Below are 15,603 nucleotides of genomic sequence, written 5' to 3' on the forward strand. Positions count from 1 at the left end.
TAATAACTGGTTGACCCTACTATGGCAGCAATAATCTCAACCAAAAGTTTTGTGTAGTTGCGGATCAGACCTTCACAACGGTCAGGAGGAATTTTGGACCATTCCTCTTTAGAAAACTGTTTCAGTTCAGCAATATTCTTGGGATGTCTGGTGTGAACTGCTCTCTTGAGGTCATGCCACAACATCTCAATCGGGTTGAGGTCAGGACTGGGCCACTCCAGAAGGCATATTTTCTTCTGTTGAAGCCATTCTATTGTTGATTTACTTCTGTGTTTTGGGTCGTTGTCCAGTTGCATCACTCAACTATTGTTAAGCTTCAATTGGCGGACAGAGAGCCTTACATTCTCCTGCAAAACGTATTGATAAACTTGGGGATTGATTTTCCCGTCGATGATAGCAAGCTGTCCAGGACCTGAGGCAGCAAAGCAGCCACAAACCATGATACTCCCTCCACCATACTTTACAGTTGGGATGAGGTTTTGATGTTGGTGTGCTATGCCTTTTTTTCTCCACACCTAGTGTTTTATGTTCCTTCCAAACACTCAACTGTAGTTTCATCTGTCCACAGAATATTTTGCCAGTAGCGCTGTGGAACATCCAGTTGCACTTTTGCAAACTTCAGACATGCAGCAATGTTTTCTTTGGACAGCAGTGGCTTCTTCCGTGGTGTCCTCCCATGAACACCATTCTTGTTTAGAGTTTTACATATCGTAGACTCGTCAACAGAGATGCTAGCATGTTCCAGAGATTTCTGGATGTCTTTAGCTGACACTCTAGAATTATTCCTAACCTCATTGAGCATTCTGTGCTGTGCTCTTGCAGTCATCTTTGCAGGACAGCTCCTAGGGAGACTAACAACAGTGCTGAACTTTCTCCATTTAGAGATAATTTGTCTTACCGTGGACTGATGAACATCAAGGCTTTTAGAGATACTTTTGTAACCCTTTCCAGCTTTATTCAAGTCAACCATTCTTAATTCTTAATCTTAGGTCTTCTGAGATCTCTTTTGTTCGAGGCATGGTTCACATCAGCAATGCTTCTTGTGAATAGCAAACTCACATTTTGTGAGTGTTTTTTTAAGGGCAAGTCGGATTTTAACAACATCTCCAATCTCATCTCATTGATTGGACTCCAGGTTAGCTGACTCTTGACTCCAATTAGCTTTTGGAGAAGTCATTAGCCTTGGGGTTCACATACTTTCCCCAACCTACACTGTGTATGTTTAAATGATGTATTCAATACAGACAAGAAAAATACAATAATTTGTTTGCTATTAGTTTAAGAACACTTTGTTTATCTATTGTTGTGACTTAGATGACGATCAGATCAAATTTGATGACCAATTTATCCAGAAATCCAGGTAAATCGAAAGGGTTCACATACTTTTTCTTGCCACTGTATTTTATACGTACAGTGGGGAGAACAAGTATTTGATACACTGCCGATTTTGCAGGTTTTCCTACTTACAAAGCATGTAGAGGTCTGTAATTTTTATCATATGTACACTTCAACTGTGAGAGACGGAATCTAAAACAAAAATCCAGAAAATCACATTGTATGACTTTTTAAGTAATTAATTTGCATTTTATTGCATGACATAAGTATTTGACACCTACCAACCAGTAAGAATTCCGGCTCTCACAGACCTGTTAGTTTTTCTTTAAGAAGCCCTCCTGTTCTCCACTCATTACCTGTATTAACTGCACCTGTTTGAACTCGTTACCTGTATAAAAAACACCTGTCCACACACTCAATCAAACAGACTCCAACCTCTTCACAATGGCCAAGACCAGAGAGCTGTATAAGGACATCAGGGATTAATTGTAGACATGCAACAGGCTGGGATGGGCTACAGGACAATAGGCAAGCAGCTTGGTGAGAAAGGCAACAACTGTTGGCGCAATTATTAGAAAATGGAAGAAGTTCAAGATGACGGTCAATCACCCCGTCTGGGGCTCCATGCAGATCTCACCTCGTGGGCATCAATGATCATGAGGAAGGTGAGTTATCAGCCCAGAACTACACGGCAGGACCTGGTCAATGACCTGAAGAGAGCTGGGACCACAGTCTCAAAGAAAACCATTAGTACACACTACCCGTCATGGATTAAAATCCTGCAGCGACGCAAGGTCCACCTGCTCAAGCCAGCGCATGTCCAGGCCCGTCTGAAGTTTGCCAATGACCATCTGGATGATCCAGAGGAGGAATGGGAGCAGGTCATGTGTCTGATGAGACAAAAATAGAGCTTTTGGTCTAAACTCACTCGCCGTGTTTGGAAGAAGAAGAGATGAGTACACCCAAGAACACCATCCAACCGTGAAGCATGGAGGTGGAACATCATCTTTGGGGATGCTTTCTGCAAAGGTACAGGATGACTGCACCGTATTGAGGGGAGGATGGATGGGGCCATGTATCGCGAGATCTTGGCCAACAACCTCCTTCCCTCAGTAAGAGCATTGAAGATGGGTCGTGGCTGGTCTGCCAGCCATGACAACGACCCGAAACACACAGCCAGGGCAACTAGGAGTGGCGCCGTAAGAAGCATCTCAAGTCCTGGAGTGGCCTAGCCAGTCTCCAGACCTGAACCCAATAGAAATATCTTTGGAGGGAGCTGAAAGTCCGTATAGCCCGCTGACAGCCCCGAAACCTGAAGGATCTGGAGAAGATCTGTATGGAGGAGTGGGCCAAAATCCCTGCTGCAGTGTGTGCAAACCTGGTCAAGAACTACAGGAAACGTATGATCTCTTAATTGCAAACAAAGGTTTCTGCTACAAATATTAAAGAATCTGCTTTTCTTGATGTATCAAATACTTATGTCATGCAATAAAATGCAAATGAATTACTTAAAAATCATACAATGTGATTTTCTGGATTTTTGTTTTAGATTCCGTCTCTCATAGTTGAAGTGTACCCATGATAGAAATTACAGACCTCTACATGCTTTGTAAGTAGGAAAACCTGCAAAATCGGCAGTGTATCAAATACTTGTTCTCCCCACTGTATATATTCTTATCCCATTCCTTTACTAGATTAGGTTTTGTTGTGGAATTGTTGGATGTTACCTGTTAGATACTGCTGCACTGTCGGATCTAGAAGCATAAGCATTTCGCTACACTCGCAATAACATCTGCTAACCAACCATGTGTATGTGACCAATAAAATTGTATTTTATTTGATTCCTCACACTCATTCTTGGTCTAATTGCTCTTACATAGCCTGGAGGTGTGTTGGGTCATTGTCCTGTTGAAAAACAAATGATGGTCCCACTAAGCGCAAACCAGATGGTTTCACAGACAGGGTCACCAGCAAAGCACCCCACCAACATCACACATCCTCCTCCATGCTTCACGGTGGGAACCACACATGRAGAGATCATCCGTTCACCTACTCTGCGTCTCACAAAGACATGGTGATTGGAACCAAAAATCTGACATTTGGACTCATCAGACCAAAGGACAGATTTACACCGGTCTAATGTCCATTGCTCATGTTTCTTGGCCCAAGCAAGTATCTTCTTCTTATTGGTGTGCTTTAGTAGTGGTTTCTTTGCAGCAATTCGACCATGAAGGCCTAATTATCGCAGTTTCCTCTGAACAGTTGATGTTGAGCTGTGTCTGTTACTTGAACTCTGTGAGGCGTTTATTTGGGCTGACATTTCTGAGGCTGGTAACTAATGAACTTATCCTCTGCAGCAGTCACTGGCTTCATCAATAAGTGCATCGAGGACGTCGTCCCCACAGTGACCGTACGTACATACCCAAACCAGAAGTCATGGATTACAGGCAACATTCACACTGAGCTAAAGGGTAGAGCTGCTGCTTTCAAGGTGCGGGACTCTAACCTGGAAGCTTATAAGAAATCCTGCTATGCTCTCCGAAGAACCATCAAACAGGCAAAGTGCCAATACAGGACGAAGATTGAATCGTACTACACCGGCTCCGCCACTTGTCGGATGTGGCAGGGCCTGCAAACTATTACAGACTACAAAGGGAAGCACAGCCACGAGCTGCCCAGTGACATGAGCCTACCAAACGAGCTTCGAGGCAAGCAAAACTGAGGCATGCATGAGAGCATCAGCTGTTCCGGACGACTGTCTCATCACGCTCTCCGTAGCCAACATGAGTAAGACCTTGAAACAGGTCAACATTCACAAGGCTGCTGGGCCAGATAGATTACCAGGACGTGCGCTCCGGGCATGTGCTGACCAACTGGCGGGTGTCTTCACTGACATTTTCAACATGTCCCTGATTGAGTTTGTAATACCAACATGTTTCAAGCAGACCACCATAGTCCCTGCCCAAGAACACTAAGGTAACCTGCCTAAATGACTACAGACCCGTAACACTCACGTCCGTAGCCATGAAGTGCTTTGAAAGGCTGGTAATGGCTCACATTAACACCATTATCCCAGAAACCCTAGTCCCACTCCAATTTGCATACCMCTCAAACAGATCCACAGAMGATGCAATCTCTATTGCACTCCACACTGCCCTTTCCCACCTGGACAAAAGGAACACCTACGTGAGAATGCCATTCAATGACTACAGCTCAGCGATCAACACCATAGTGCCCTCAAAGCTCATCACAAAGCTAAGGATCCTAGGACTAAACACATCCCTACGCAACTGGATCCTGGACTTCCTGACGGGCCTCCCCCAGGTGGTGAGGTTAGGTAGCAACATATCTGCCACGCTGATCCTCAACACTGGAGTCCCTCAGGGGTGTGTGCTCAGTCCCCTCCTGTACTCCCTGTTCACCCATGGCTGCATGGCCAGGCACGACTCCAACACCATCATTAAGTTTGCAGACGACACAACAGTGGTAGGTCTGATCACTGACAACGACGAGACAGCATATAGGGAGGAGGTCAGAGACCTAGCCGGGTGATGCCAGATTAACAACCTATCCCTCAACGTAATCAAGACAAAAGAGATGATTGTGGACTAAAGGAAAAGGAGGACCGAGCCCGCCCCCATTCTCATCGATGGGGCTGTAGTGGAGAAGGTTGAGAGCTTCAACTTCCTTGGTGTCCACATCCCCAACAAACTAGAATGGTCCAAACACACCAAGACAGTCATGAAGAGGGCACGACAAAGCCTATTCCCCCTCAGGATACTGAAAAGATTTGGCATGGGTCCTCAGATCCTCAAAAGGTTCTACAGCTGCAACATCAAGAGCATCCTGACTGGTTGCATCACTGTCTGGTACGGCAACTGCTCGGGCCTTTGACCGCAAGGCACTACAGAGGGTAGTGCGTACGGCCCAGTACATCACTGGGGCTAAGCAGCTTGCCATCCAGGACCTCCATACCAGGCAGTGTCGGAGGAAGGCCCTAAAAATTGTCAAAGACCCCTGCCACCCCAGTCATAGACTGTTCTCTCTGCTACCACATGGCAAATGGTACCAGAGCGCCAAGTCTAGGACCAAAAGGCTTCTCAACTGCTTTTACCCCCAAGCCATAAGACTCCTGAACAGGTAATCAAATGGCTACGCGGACTATATGCATTGTGTCCCGCCACCCGCCAACCCCCTCTTTTACGCTGCTGCTACTCTCTGTGACTATCTATGCATAGTCACTTTTCCTATACCTACATGTACATATTACCTCAATTAGCCCGACTAACCGGTGCCCCCCCCACACTGACTCTGTACCGGTACCACCTGTATATGGCCTCGCGACTGTTATTTTCACTGTCATTTTACTGTTTTTTTATTTCTTTACTTATCTATTGTCTACATAATACCTATTTTTTACTTAAAATTGCACTGTTGGTTAGAGCTTGTAAGTAAGCATTTCACTGTAAGGTTGTATTTGGCGCACGTGACAAATAAACTTTGCTTTGATTTGAACTCTGGGTCTTCCTTTCCTGTGGCAGTCCTCGTGAGAGCCAGTTTCATCATAGTGCTTGATCGTTTTTGCAACTGCACTTGAAGAAACTTTCAAAGTTCTTGAAATGTTCCGTATTGACTGACCTTCATGTCTTAAAGTAATGATGGACTGTCGTTTCTCTTTGCTTATTTGAGCTGTTCTTGCCATAATATGAACTTGGTCTTTTACCAAATAGGGCTATCTTCGCTATACCACCCCTTGTCACAACACAACTCAAATTAATCATCCCATTTCACATACAGTACCAGTCAAAYGGTTGTGCACCTACTCATTCAAGGGTTTTTCTGAATTTTTTACAATTTTCTACATTGTAGAATAATAGTGAAGACGTCAAAACTATGAAATAACAGATATGGGATCATGTAGTAACAAAAAAAGTGTTAAACAAACCTGAATATATTTTATATTTGAGATTCTTTAAAGTGGCCACCCTTTGCCTTGATGACAGCYTTTCACATTCTTGGCATTCTCTCAACCAGCTTCACCTGGAATGCTTTTCCAACAGTCTTGAAGGAGTACCCACATATGCTGAGCACTTGTTAGCTGCTTTTCCTTCACTCTGTTTTCCAACTCATCCCAAATCATCTCAATTGGGTTGAGGTCGGGTGATTGTGGAGGCCAGGTCATCTGATGTAGCACTCCATCACTCTCCTTCTGGGTCAAATAACCCTTACACAGTCTGGAGGTGTGTTGTGTCATTGTCGTGTTGAAAAACAAATAATAGTCCCACTAAGCGCAAACCAGATAGGATGGCGTATCGCTGCAGAATTCTGTGGTAACCATGCTGGTTAAGTGTGCCTTGAATTCTAAATAAATCACTGACAGTGTCACCAGCAAAGCACCTCCACACTATCACACCTCCTCCTGCATGCTTCATGATGGGAACCACACATGCGGAGATCATCCGTTCACCTACTCTACGTCTCACAAAGACACGGCGGTTGGAACCAAAAATGTGGTTCCAAATTTGGACTCATTAGACCAAAGGACAGATTTCCACAGGTCTAATGTCGATTGCTCATGTTTCTTGGCCCAAGCAAGTCTCTTATTTTTATTGGTGTCCTTTAGTTGTGGTTTCTTTGCAGCAATTCAACCATGAAGGCCTGATTCATGCAGTCTCCTCTGAACAGTTGATGTTGAGCAGTGTCTGTTACTTGAACTCTGTGAAGCATTTATTTGGGCTGCAATTTCTGAGACTGGTAACTCTAATGAACTTATCCTCTGCAGCAGAGGTAACTCTGGGTCTTCCTTTCCTATGGCTGTCCTCATGAGAGCCAGTTTAATCATAGCGCTCGATGGTTTTTGCAACTGAAAAGTTCCACATTGACTGACCTTCATGTATTAAAGTAATGATGTACTCTCATTTTTCTTTGCTTATTTGAGCTGTTCTCTTCTGTACACCACCCCTACCATGTAGCAGCACAACTGATTGGCTCAAACACATTAAAATGAACTTTTAACAAGGCACACCTGTTAATTGAAATGCATTCCAGGTGACTATCTCATGAAGCTGGTTGAGAGAATGCCAAGAGTGTGCAAAGCTGTCATCAAGGCAAAGGGTGGCTACTTTGAAGAATCTCAAATATAAAATATATTTTGATTTGTTTAACCGTCTTTTGGTTACTACATGATTACATGTGTTATTTCATAGCTTTGATGTCTTCACTATTATTCTACAATGTAGAAAATAGTAAAAATAAAGAAAAACCCTTGAATGAGTAGGTGTGTTCGAACTTTGACTGGTACTCTATATCATTAATTTATTCGTCCAAAAATGACTGTAGCAACAGCAGATTTCCCCTTTAAGGAGTTATTTCTTAATGATTGAGATCACTGACTTTATTGATAGGCATACGCACTGAAGTATATTGAGAAACTATTCTGCATCAACTTGAATAGGTTTCAGGACCCCTACGCTGTGAGTAATCAGAATAACACAGGAGATCAGAACTTCACAATGTGAAGGACAGATGGAAAGATAAAGATGTGTTATCTATGTTTTGACAAATAGTATGGTATATACCCTTGTTTATCATTCTTGCCAGCGACCATTTCTTCATACCTGCAACATTGTGAAAGCCTGTGTTAAGTTACATTGCATTGCATTGCATGTTCAGCCTACACCCCTAATACCCATTAAACTTTTTATGCATGGTATTTGAATGTATGCAATAGCAGACATGCCTTCTGCAATACCTATGATTATAAAAATAGACCCCCTTATAAAATTGCCCAATGCATATGAAATAAATCCCCAATCAAGTCTGTCTGAGTGCAATACTTGAGATGATTGAGATGCAGAACAGCAGGCTGCACTTTAGGCCTAGTTGTCATGGTATCCACCAAGCGGCGCCTGTGACTTCCCAATAAACTTCCACCGTCTCTCCCATAGCTGGTCTCGATCTCAACTCTCGGTGACGCTGTTGCTGCAAATGTCTATAGAATATCGAGTTACAATACGCCCCATCTTTAAGCCCAGTCTATGCGCCGTTAGCCGGAGTACAACAGGACACGTCCTGTGTAAGCCGCCAGCAAAGGGTCAACGCCTGTGTAAGTTTCCTTCGTTCCTATAATACTCCTTTCAATGCATTTGGCAAGATAAAAGTTAATAAGCGTTTCGGATACTGTACATACGTAACGCTGAATTCCGAGTTTGGATTTTGAGCAACAGTGTTGCTATTGTAAAGGCTACGTTCTCTGACGCTCGCGCGGTCAATGTTTCCAAKGACATCTGTATTTTCTCTCCCATAGCCTATATTATATGTTTATAGTTTTGTCCGAATGTTTCAAGCACTTGGGCGGTTTCATTACGTTGTCACAACGGTGTACAACTTCTTTGGCGTCTCTGATAATGTCGAATACCTGTTGATTCAGTATCCTGAAGAAGAGATGGAGAAGGAGGGGGAGTTGAGAAAAGCGGATTGTATTCGTTGCCTTCTGTTGCCGAGGCGAGGCTAGATTTAAAATAATACTATGTAAACGTATAAACAGACAGTGCCGACACTTGTACAAACACATTTCAGTTAGTTAAATATGCCTTGAGTGAGCGGTGAACGAAAACTATGATATAGTGGTGTTATGGTTCCATAGTTAGAACTATCCCAGCTAGCACATAACGTTTCTTAGAGCTTGGTAAGAGCCAGTGGCGTGTATTGATGGAGGCCATGGGAAGCCAGGCTTCCCCKAAAAAATTACCAAGAAAAAAKKCCCATACAATTTATCTTTCATCTCTGTGTTTTCATACTTCTCCTTAAATTCACAAGAGGCTGAATCTATCTCTCCAGAGAAAGCATCTGAGCGAGCGAAACAGCACCTCTCTGTCTCTGTATGTGTAGCCCATGAGATTGTTGCCGCCCGTAGCATTGCATGCAAGTGTAGCCAGAGAGCATTTGTCCACCCTTGATTAAAATAAACTATAATATAATAGCCAATCAGCTTTGAGCTAAACTGAGTGAGCTCAACTGTGAATGGTCCTGGCACACCAAAAAAAAAGGGTCAAGGGAAGCCTGTTTTGGATTTGGCTTCGGCTTCACACCAATCACATCACATCTAGAGCAAACATCAAATGATATGCAACAAATCTAGTTTTTTMCTCTTGTTGTGTTGTTTTCCTTCGGTGGATATCTAGCTAAAATCGGCCCTTTCCTAAATTAGCCATGGATGGAGTTAGGGATTTTGACTTGTGGATTTTACTTAATTTTCCGTACTGGCCAATAATTATAACGGCAATTCTGATCCAACCATAAATTCCTACTTTGTGCCCCTGAAAGGATGTAAGTGTAGTAGGCTAATGTTGACCCAGCTCATCGTTGCCCATGAAACAAAGTTAGGCTAGCGAGCAAGTATTTTAGCCAGGTAGCCTATGACAACAAAAACTAAAAGTGTATTGTATGACTGAGTCATAGACCATTTCGTACAACTAGGGTGAGTCAACATGTTTCTATTTGCATTAACACACACACACACAGAAATTAGAACCATGGACAGCCAAATAATATTTAGCTTACATTGATTGGACTAAATAGTTTTTGGTGTCTTTTAGTTGTCACTGTATTAGACTAAGCATGGGTGATTTGATGATGCAGAAATGGTGCTGGAATAGTGGATGCAGCTTCTGTTTTCTTTGTAACTTGTGGTTACTCTCCATGGTTCTAAATAGTGGTTTAGTAGTCTGAAAATGTCAGAAACATTCACCCAGAAACATTCACCCTAAAGGCATTTCATTACTTTAACAGAACCTTAATAAACAATGATCATCTGTGGGAATTTCAATACTTCAGCATAACATTTTCTGCAGGTTTCCTCATGGTTACATTTAGTCATGTTCTGAGAACATTAAGAAAACGTTACATAAAAAACCATAAGAAGACATTAGTAACGTTGTAAGAATGTTATTTYAAACCGATACATTCTGTTCTCAGCGTCAACAAAACTCTATTCTCGATCTTGTTAAGTGTGTTCAGGTGTGTTGGCCACGCCCACTAATTTGCCACACCTTATCTTAATGAGTGCTTGTTTCCTTTGATATTTTCGCTTAAGTTCTCAGAACGTTTTTGTTTTACCGGTCAGGAAACATATGGCTTCGTTCCCAGAACCAATTGGAAACCAAAAACGTATGTTCCCACAACTACAAAGAAACCAAATTTGTTAGCTGGGATCCCTAGAAAAAAAACTTCAAGAAACCATTATCTTATTGACTAGTCAATCTGTTTGTCCAAACCAAGTGATAGGCCCTAAATAAAGCTTTAAGTTGTTTCTATTTTGGTTTCAAACTCGTTTTTATATTGGGTGACAAAAAGGGCTATTGTCTGTAAGTTTATAGACATTTGCTGTAAATATAGCCTACAGATAGGCATATAGGCTATTCTATGGCTGATAATGCCATGAGAATCTGCTATTCAGCATATGCACCTGCACCTAATGATTGAGCTAATATAAGATTTAAGAAAATTAAATAATTAAGATCCTCCCCATACCACTTCTCATTGATAATGGATAAATGCAATTAAAGAAACCGTTTTCTATCAATGTGCTTGCATGGTATGACTGGAGTGGGTATGACAAGGTTACAGAGCCGTTAGTAAGACAATTTACTGTATTCCAACTAAATATGCAATATTTAACTTCCAGGTATTTGTACATTATTGTACCTTTTGATGTATAAAAAATGTCCAAATATAAAAGGAAGACATTTCATTCACATTAGAACATTGACTTCATCTGCATCACTTAACCTTTCAGTTTTAAAAGCATCACTGTGCCTTGGTATAGTAACACACAACTAATTTCATAATGTATTAGTGGATACTTGATTTACAGTAACTGAGATGTGATATGGCTATTGATTCGGGTACTGAGCATAGAAGCAGAACACCTGCCTGTTTGGCCTAACATGCATAGTAAATGACTTTGCCAAGGCCAAACAGATGACTGGCGGTGACATACATGTCACAAAGCCATTGCCAATGTCAGTTAAGGCCCCAGGAATGGCAATTGGCAGATGTTAATCCCTGAATAAGAGCATTACTCAAATACAAAGGCCCCATCAACCTGCATGTGCCTAGTAATGACTTACTTCTTCTAGTAGTATTGTAGCACSTGCACGAAACCTTTGTTCTGTAGTGTAGCAGCTCTCCTCTTTAGCATAACAAAAACAAATTCAGCATACAAATCTGTATTTTATATTATGTCCTGTGAAGTATGACAATTCAGAGAGTAGGCTGCTGAGATGTTTTAATTGTCGGGCAGTCTTTAAGAACACACTGGTCAGAGTGGACATGGATATAAACACTGAATGACTAAGTAGCCTGTGTGATAATGATTGACAAAAGTAGCATTGCAACAACACTCGTAATGGTTTCATGTTGATGTCATATTCATTTGGTCAAAGGTCAAATAGGGGGTGCTTATATGGAGGGTGTGTAACACATATGTATTTTTTGCAGGCCTTGACTACGTGAAGKGTAACACTCATCGGTTGATAGGCAGCTATCCCATCTACCAGGAATAAAAGACATGATTGAGACAATGGGTAAGTGATCAGTCAATGTGTGTTAGAAAAGTGTTGATTGCTAGTGTTGTCAGTTATGTCCAAGGTCTCACAACATGAAAACAGGGAGAGGTGATAATGTTTTGATGAAGAGAGTGAATTAGATTGATGTTATTATTTATTTAGATAATGTTGCTCCCCATCTCCCATCCAAACATAAAAAAATCCGGACTAGGCCTCAGTTATTGTAAAATCACCCTATTTCTCTAACAAACACAGACCCTGAGGAGAATCCTTGTTATGCACGCCTGAACACTCCGCTACGAAAACAACAACAAAGTACCCCGGACGGTACAAGCCGTTAACAGAGAAATGTGTCTGTCGAGACTKTCGTCTTATTGGTTTGTTTACTGTCTCTGCACAAAGAGGTGGGCTAGCTCTCAGAACGAACAGTGCTTTGGAACTCGTGCACGCCCTATTAGGTGTTAGTCACAGTCCGCGGGCTTTGGAAATTGCCCCGTCAAACCCATCCTTGGCTAACAAGCCGCTTTGAGGAGGCGAGAAGAGCTTATGCAGGGTCGAGCAAGCAAACTGTGGAGGACCTTTTTTCTCCGGTTGCCCAGTCCGGACCTGTGCGTCTTTCGGCCGAGCGAAACCTAACAGCAAATCATTGTTATTCTGAAAGAGAACATCATGTTGAATGGAAGTTAAGCTAAGCCTCAGGGTGGTCTCTCTCGCCCCCTTCCCCCATGAATCATTCACATAGTGCTTCACACATTAGCAAGCACGTTTGGTTCCGTGTGTCAACAGGATGTGTTACTACTTACAGTAGATAAGACTTTAGAAGTCAATTGTWGGATAGACTTCACATTCCTTCAACACTGGGCCCCTCAGGGTTGTATACTTAGTCACCTCCTGTACTCCCTTTCACCCACAAATGCGTGGCCCGCACATGATTCCAACACCATCAAGTTTGCTGACGACACAATGGTAATGAGACAGCCTACAGGGAGGAGGTCAGAGACTTAGCAGTGTGGTGCCTGGACAACAACCTCTCCCTCAACATCAGTAAGACCAAGGAGCTGATTGTGGACTACAGGAGAAAGAGGGGAGAGCACGCTCCCATCCACATCGCTGTAGTGGAGCTGGTCGAGAGCTTCACATTCGTTGGCCTCCACAACACTAAGGACTTAACATGGTTTACACGCACCCTCACATTAGTGAAGAGGGCACGGCAGCCACTCTTGCCCCTCAGGCGACTGAAACGATTTGGCATGGGTCCTCGGATCCTCCAAAACGTTATACAGCTGCGCAATCGAGAGCATCTTGACTGGCTGTATCACCGCTTGGTATTGCAAATGCACCACCCTGGACCGCAAAGCGCTACAGAGAGTGGTGCAGACAGTCTAGTACGGGCTGAGCTCTTTGCCATCCAGGACCTCTATATCAGGTGGTGTCAGGGGAAGGTGTGAAAAATTGCCCAAAAATTCAGCCACCCTAGCCATGTTCACTCTGCTACCGTCTGGCAAATGGTACTGAAGCATTGGCTCTCGGAACAACAGGCTCTGAGACAGCTTCTTTTGTGTATTTTGTTTCCCTTCTGTTACATTTTTTTATTATTATTGTATATTTGGTAAGCAGTTGAGGCTGCTGAGTGGAGGACGGCTCATAATAATGCCTGGAATGGAGCAAATGGAATGGCATCAAACACATGGAAACCATGTGTTTAATGTATTTGATACCATTCTGCTCTAGCCATTATTACAGGTCCGTCCTCCCCAATTAAGGTGCCACCAACCTCCTGTGTTGGGAAGGGCTCGTAAACAAGCATTTCACAGTAAAGTCTACACCTGTTGTATTCGTTTTGAATACAAAACAAATCAATACGTTTTGATATCTCAGCAATCCATCCTAAATAAACATGTCAAAGGGGGCATGTCAGCCTCCTATCTAGCTGTACTCAACTTCTAAACAATTTCAAAACACTTGCGTTGACCACCCTGCATGTTCATACTGATAGCTATCCCRCTCTTCCACTCTTCTCCACGTGGCTGTCTCCCCATGCGGTCACTGGACTATGCAACGCTTTTGCAGATACCCAGCGTGCCTTGCAGGCAGTGGAGCGTCTCCAGGCCAAGCTGAAGGACCGGGGGGAGGTCCCCACCGAGGAGAAGCTCAGCCTGCTCAAGTCTGTTCTCCAGAGCCCCCTGTTCCACCAGATCCTTGCCCTGCAGAAGTCTGTCCAGCTCCTCAAAGACCAGGTGGGTAAGATCAGGTTTCTCTTGGGTGTTGGGATGTAGGATCACTAAGTTAGTCAGCCAACTTTGATGAACAATATCAAATATACAGTGCCTTCAGAAAATATTCACACCCCTTGACTTTTTCCACATTTTGTTGCGTTACAGCCTGAATGTAAAATATACTGAACAAAAATATGAATGCAACATGTTGGTCCCATATTTCATGAACTGAAATAACATTTTCCATAGGCTCAAAAAGCTTATATCTCTTACATTTTGTGCACACATTTGTTTTCATCCCTGTTAGTATTTCTCCTTTGCCAAGATAATCCATCCACCTGACAGGTGTGGCATGTCAAGAAGCTGAGTAAACGGCATGATCATTACACAGGTCCACCTTGTGCTGGGGAKAWTAAAAGGCTGCTCTATAATGTGCAGTTTTGTCACACAATGCAATGCCACAGATGTCTCAAGTTTTGAGGGAGCGTGCAATTGGCATACTGACTGCAGGAATGTCCACCAGACCTGTTGCCAGAGAATTTAATGTTCATTTCTCTACCATAAACCGCCTTAGAGAATTTGGTAGTATGTCCAACCGCAGACCACATGTAACCACGTCAGCCCAGGATCTCCACATCCAACTTCTTCACCTGCGGTATCGTCTGAGAGCAGTCACCCGGACAGCTGATGAAATTGAGGAGTATTTCTGTCTGTAATATAGCCCTTTTGTGGGGTAAAACAAATTTTGTTTGGCCTGGCTCCCCAGTGGGTGGGCCTATGCCATCCCAGGCCCAGCCTTGTGAAATCCATAGATTAGGTGCTAATAAATATATTTCAATTGACTGATTTCCTTAAATGAACTGTAACTCAGTAATATCGRAAAAATTATTGCTTGTTGCGTTTATATTTTTGTTCAGTATAGTTTAATTTGAGATTTTTTGTCGCTGGCCTACACACAATACCCCATAATGTCACAGTTGAAGCRTAATTATGTTCAGGAGTAAAAATGTGCTTAACAAGTCACATAATAAGTTGCATGGACTCACTCTGTGTGCATTAATTGTGTTTAACATAATTTTTGAACGACTACGTCATCTCTGTACCCCACACATACAATTATCTGTAAGGTCCCTCAGTCAAGCAGTGAATTTCAGACACAGATTCAACCACAAAGACTAGGTAGGTTTACTAATGCCTCGCAAAGAAGGGCACCTATTGGTAGATGGGTAAAATAAAAGCGGACATTGAATATRCCTTTTGAGCTTGGTGAAGTTATTAATTACACTTTGGATGGTGTATCAATACACCCAGTCACTACAAAGATACAGGCGTCGTTCCTAACTCAGTTGCCGGAGAGGAAGGAAACCGCTCAGGGATTTCACCATGAGACCAATGGTGACTTTAAAATAGCTACAGAGTGTAATGGCTGTGATAGGAAAAAACTGAGGATGGATCAACAACATTGTAGTTACTCCACAAWACTA

The 15,603-nt window shown here is 42.8% G+C and overlaps 1 protein-coding gene across 5 annotated transcripts in view; it reads left to right on the forward strand.

The window, feature by feature from the left end:
• The first annotated feature begins 8,358 nt into the window (after positions 1–8,358).
• The window catches only part of LOC111960178 (multiple PDZ domain protein), a 69,759-nt gene continuing 62,514 nt past the window's right edge, over positions 8,359–15,603 (forward strand). For all 5 annotated transcript variants that reach the window (XM_070437916.1, XM_070437918.1, XM_070437919.1 and 2 more), the window contains exons 1-3: positions 8,359–8,440; positions 11,836–11,921; positions 13,974–14,140. In XM_070437916.1, coding sequence (XP_070294017.1) covers positions 11,906–11,921; positions 13,974–14,140 — 183 coding nt within the window. In that variant the 5' untranslated portion in view covers positions 8,359–8,440; positions 11,836–11,905. The remainder of the gene's footprint in view (positions 8,441–11,835; positions 11,922–13,973; positions 14,141–15,603) is intronic.

The sequence above is a fragment of the Salvelinus sp. IW2-2015 genome, linkage group LG37 (genome assembly GCF_002910315.2).
Source record: "Salvelinus sp. IW2-2015 linkage group LG37, ASM291031v2, whole genome shotgun sequence".
Classification (NCBI taxonomy): Eukaryota; Metazoa; Chordata; class Actinopteri; order Salmoniformes; family Salmonidae; genus Salvelinus; species Salvelinus sp. IW2-2015.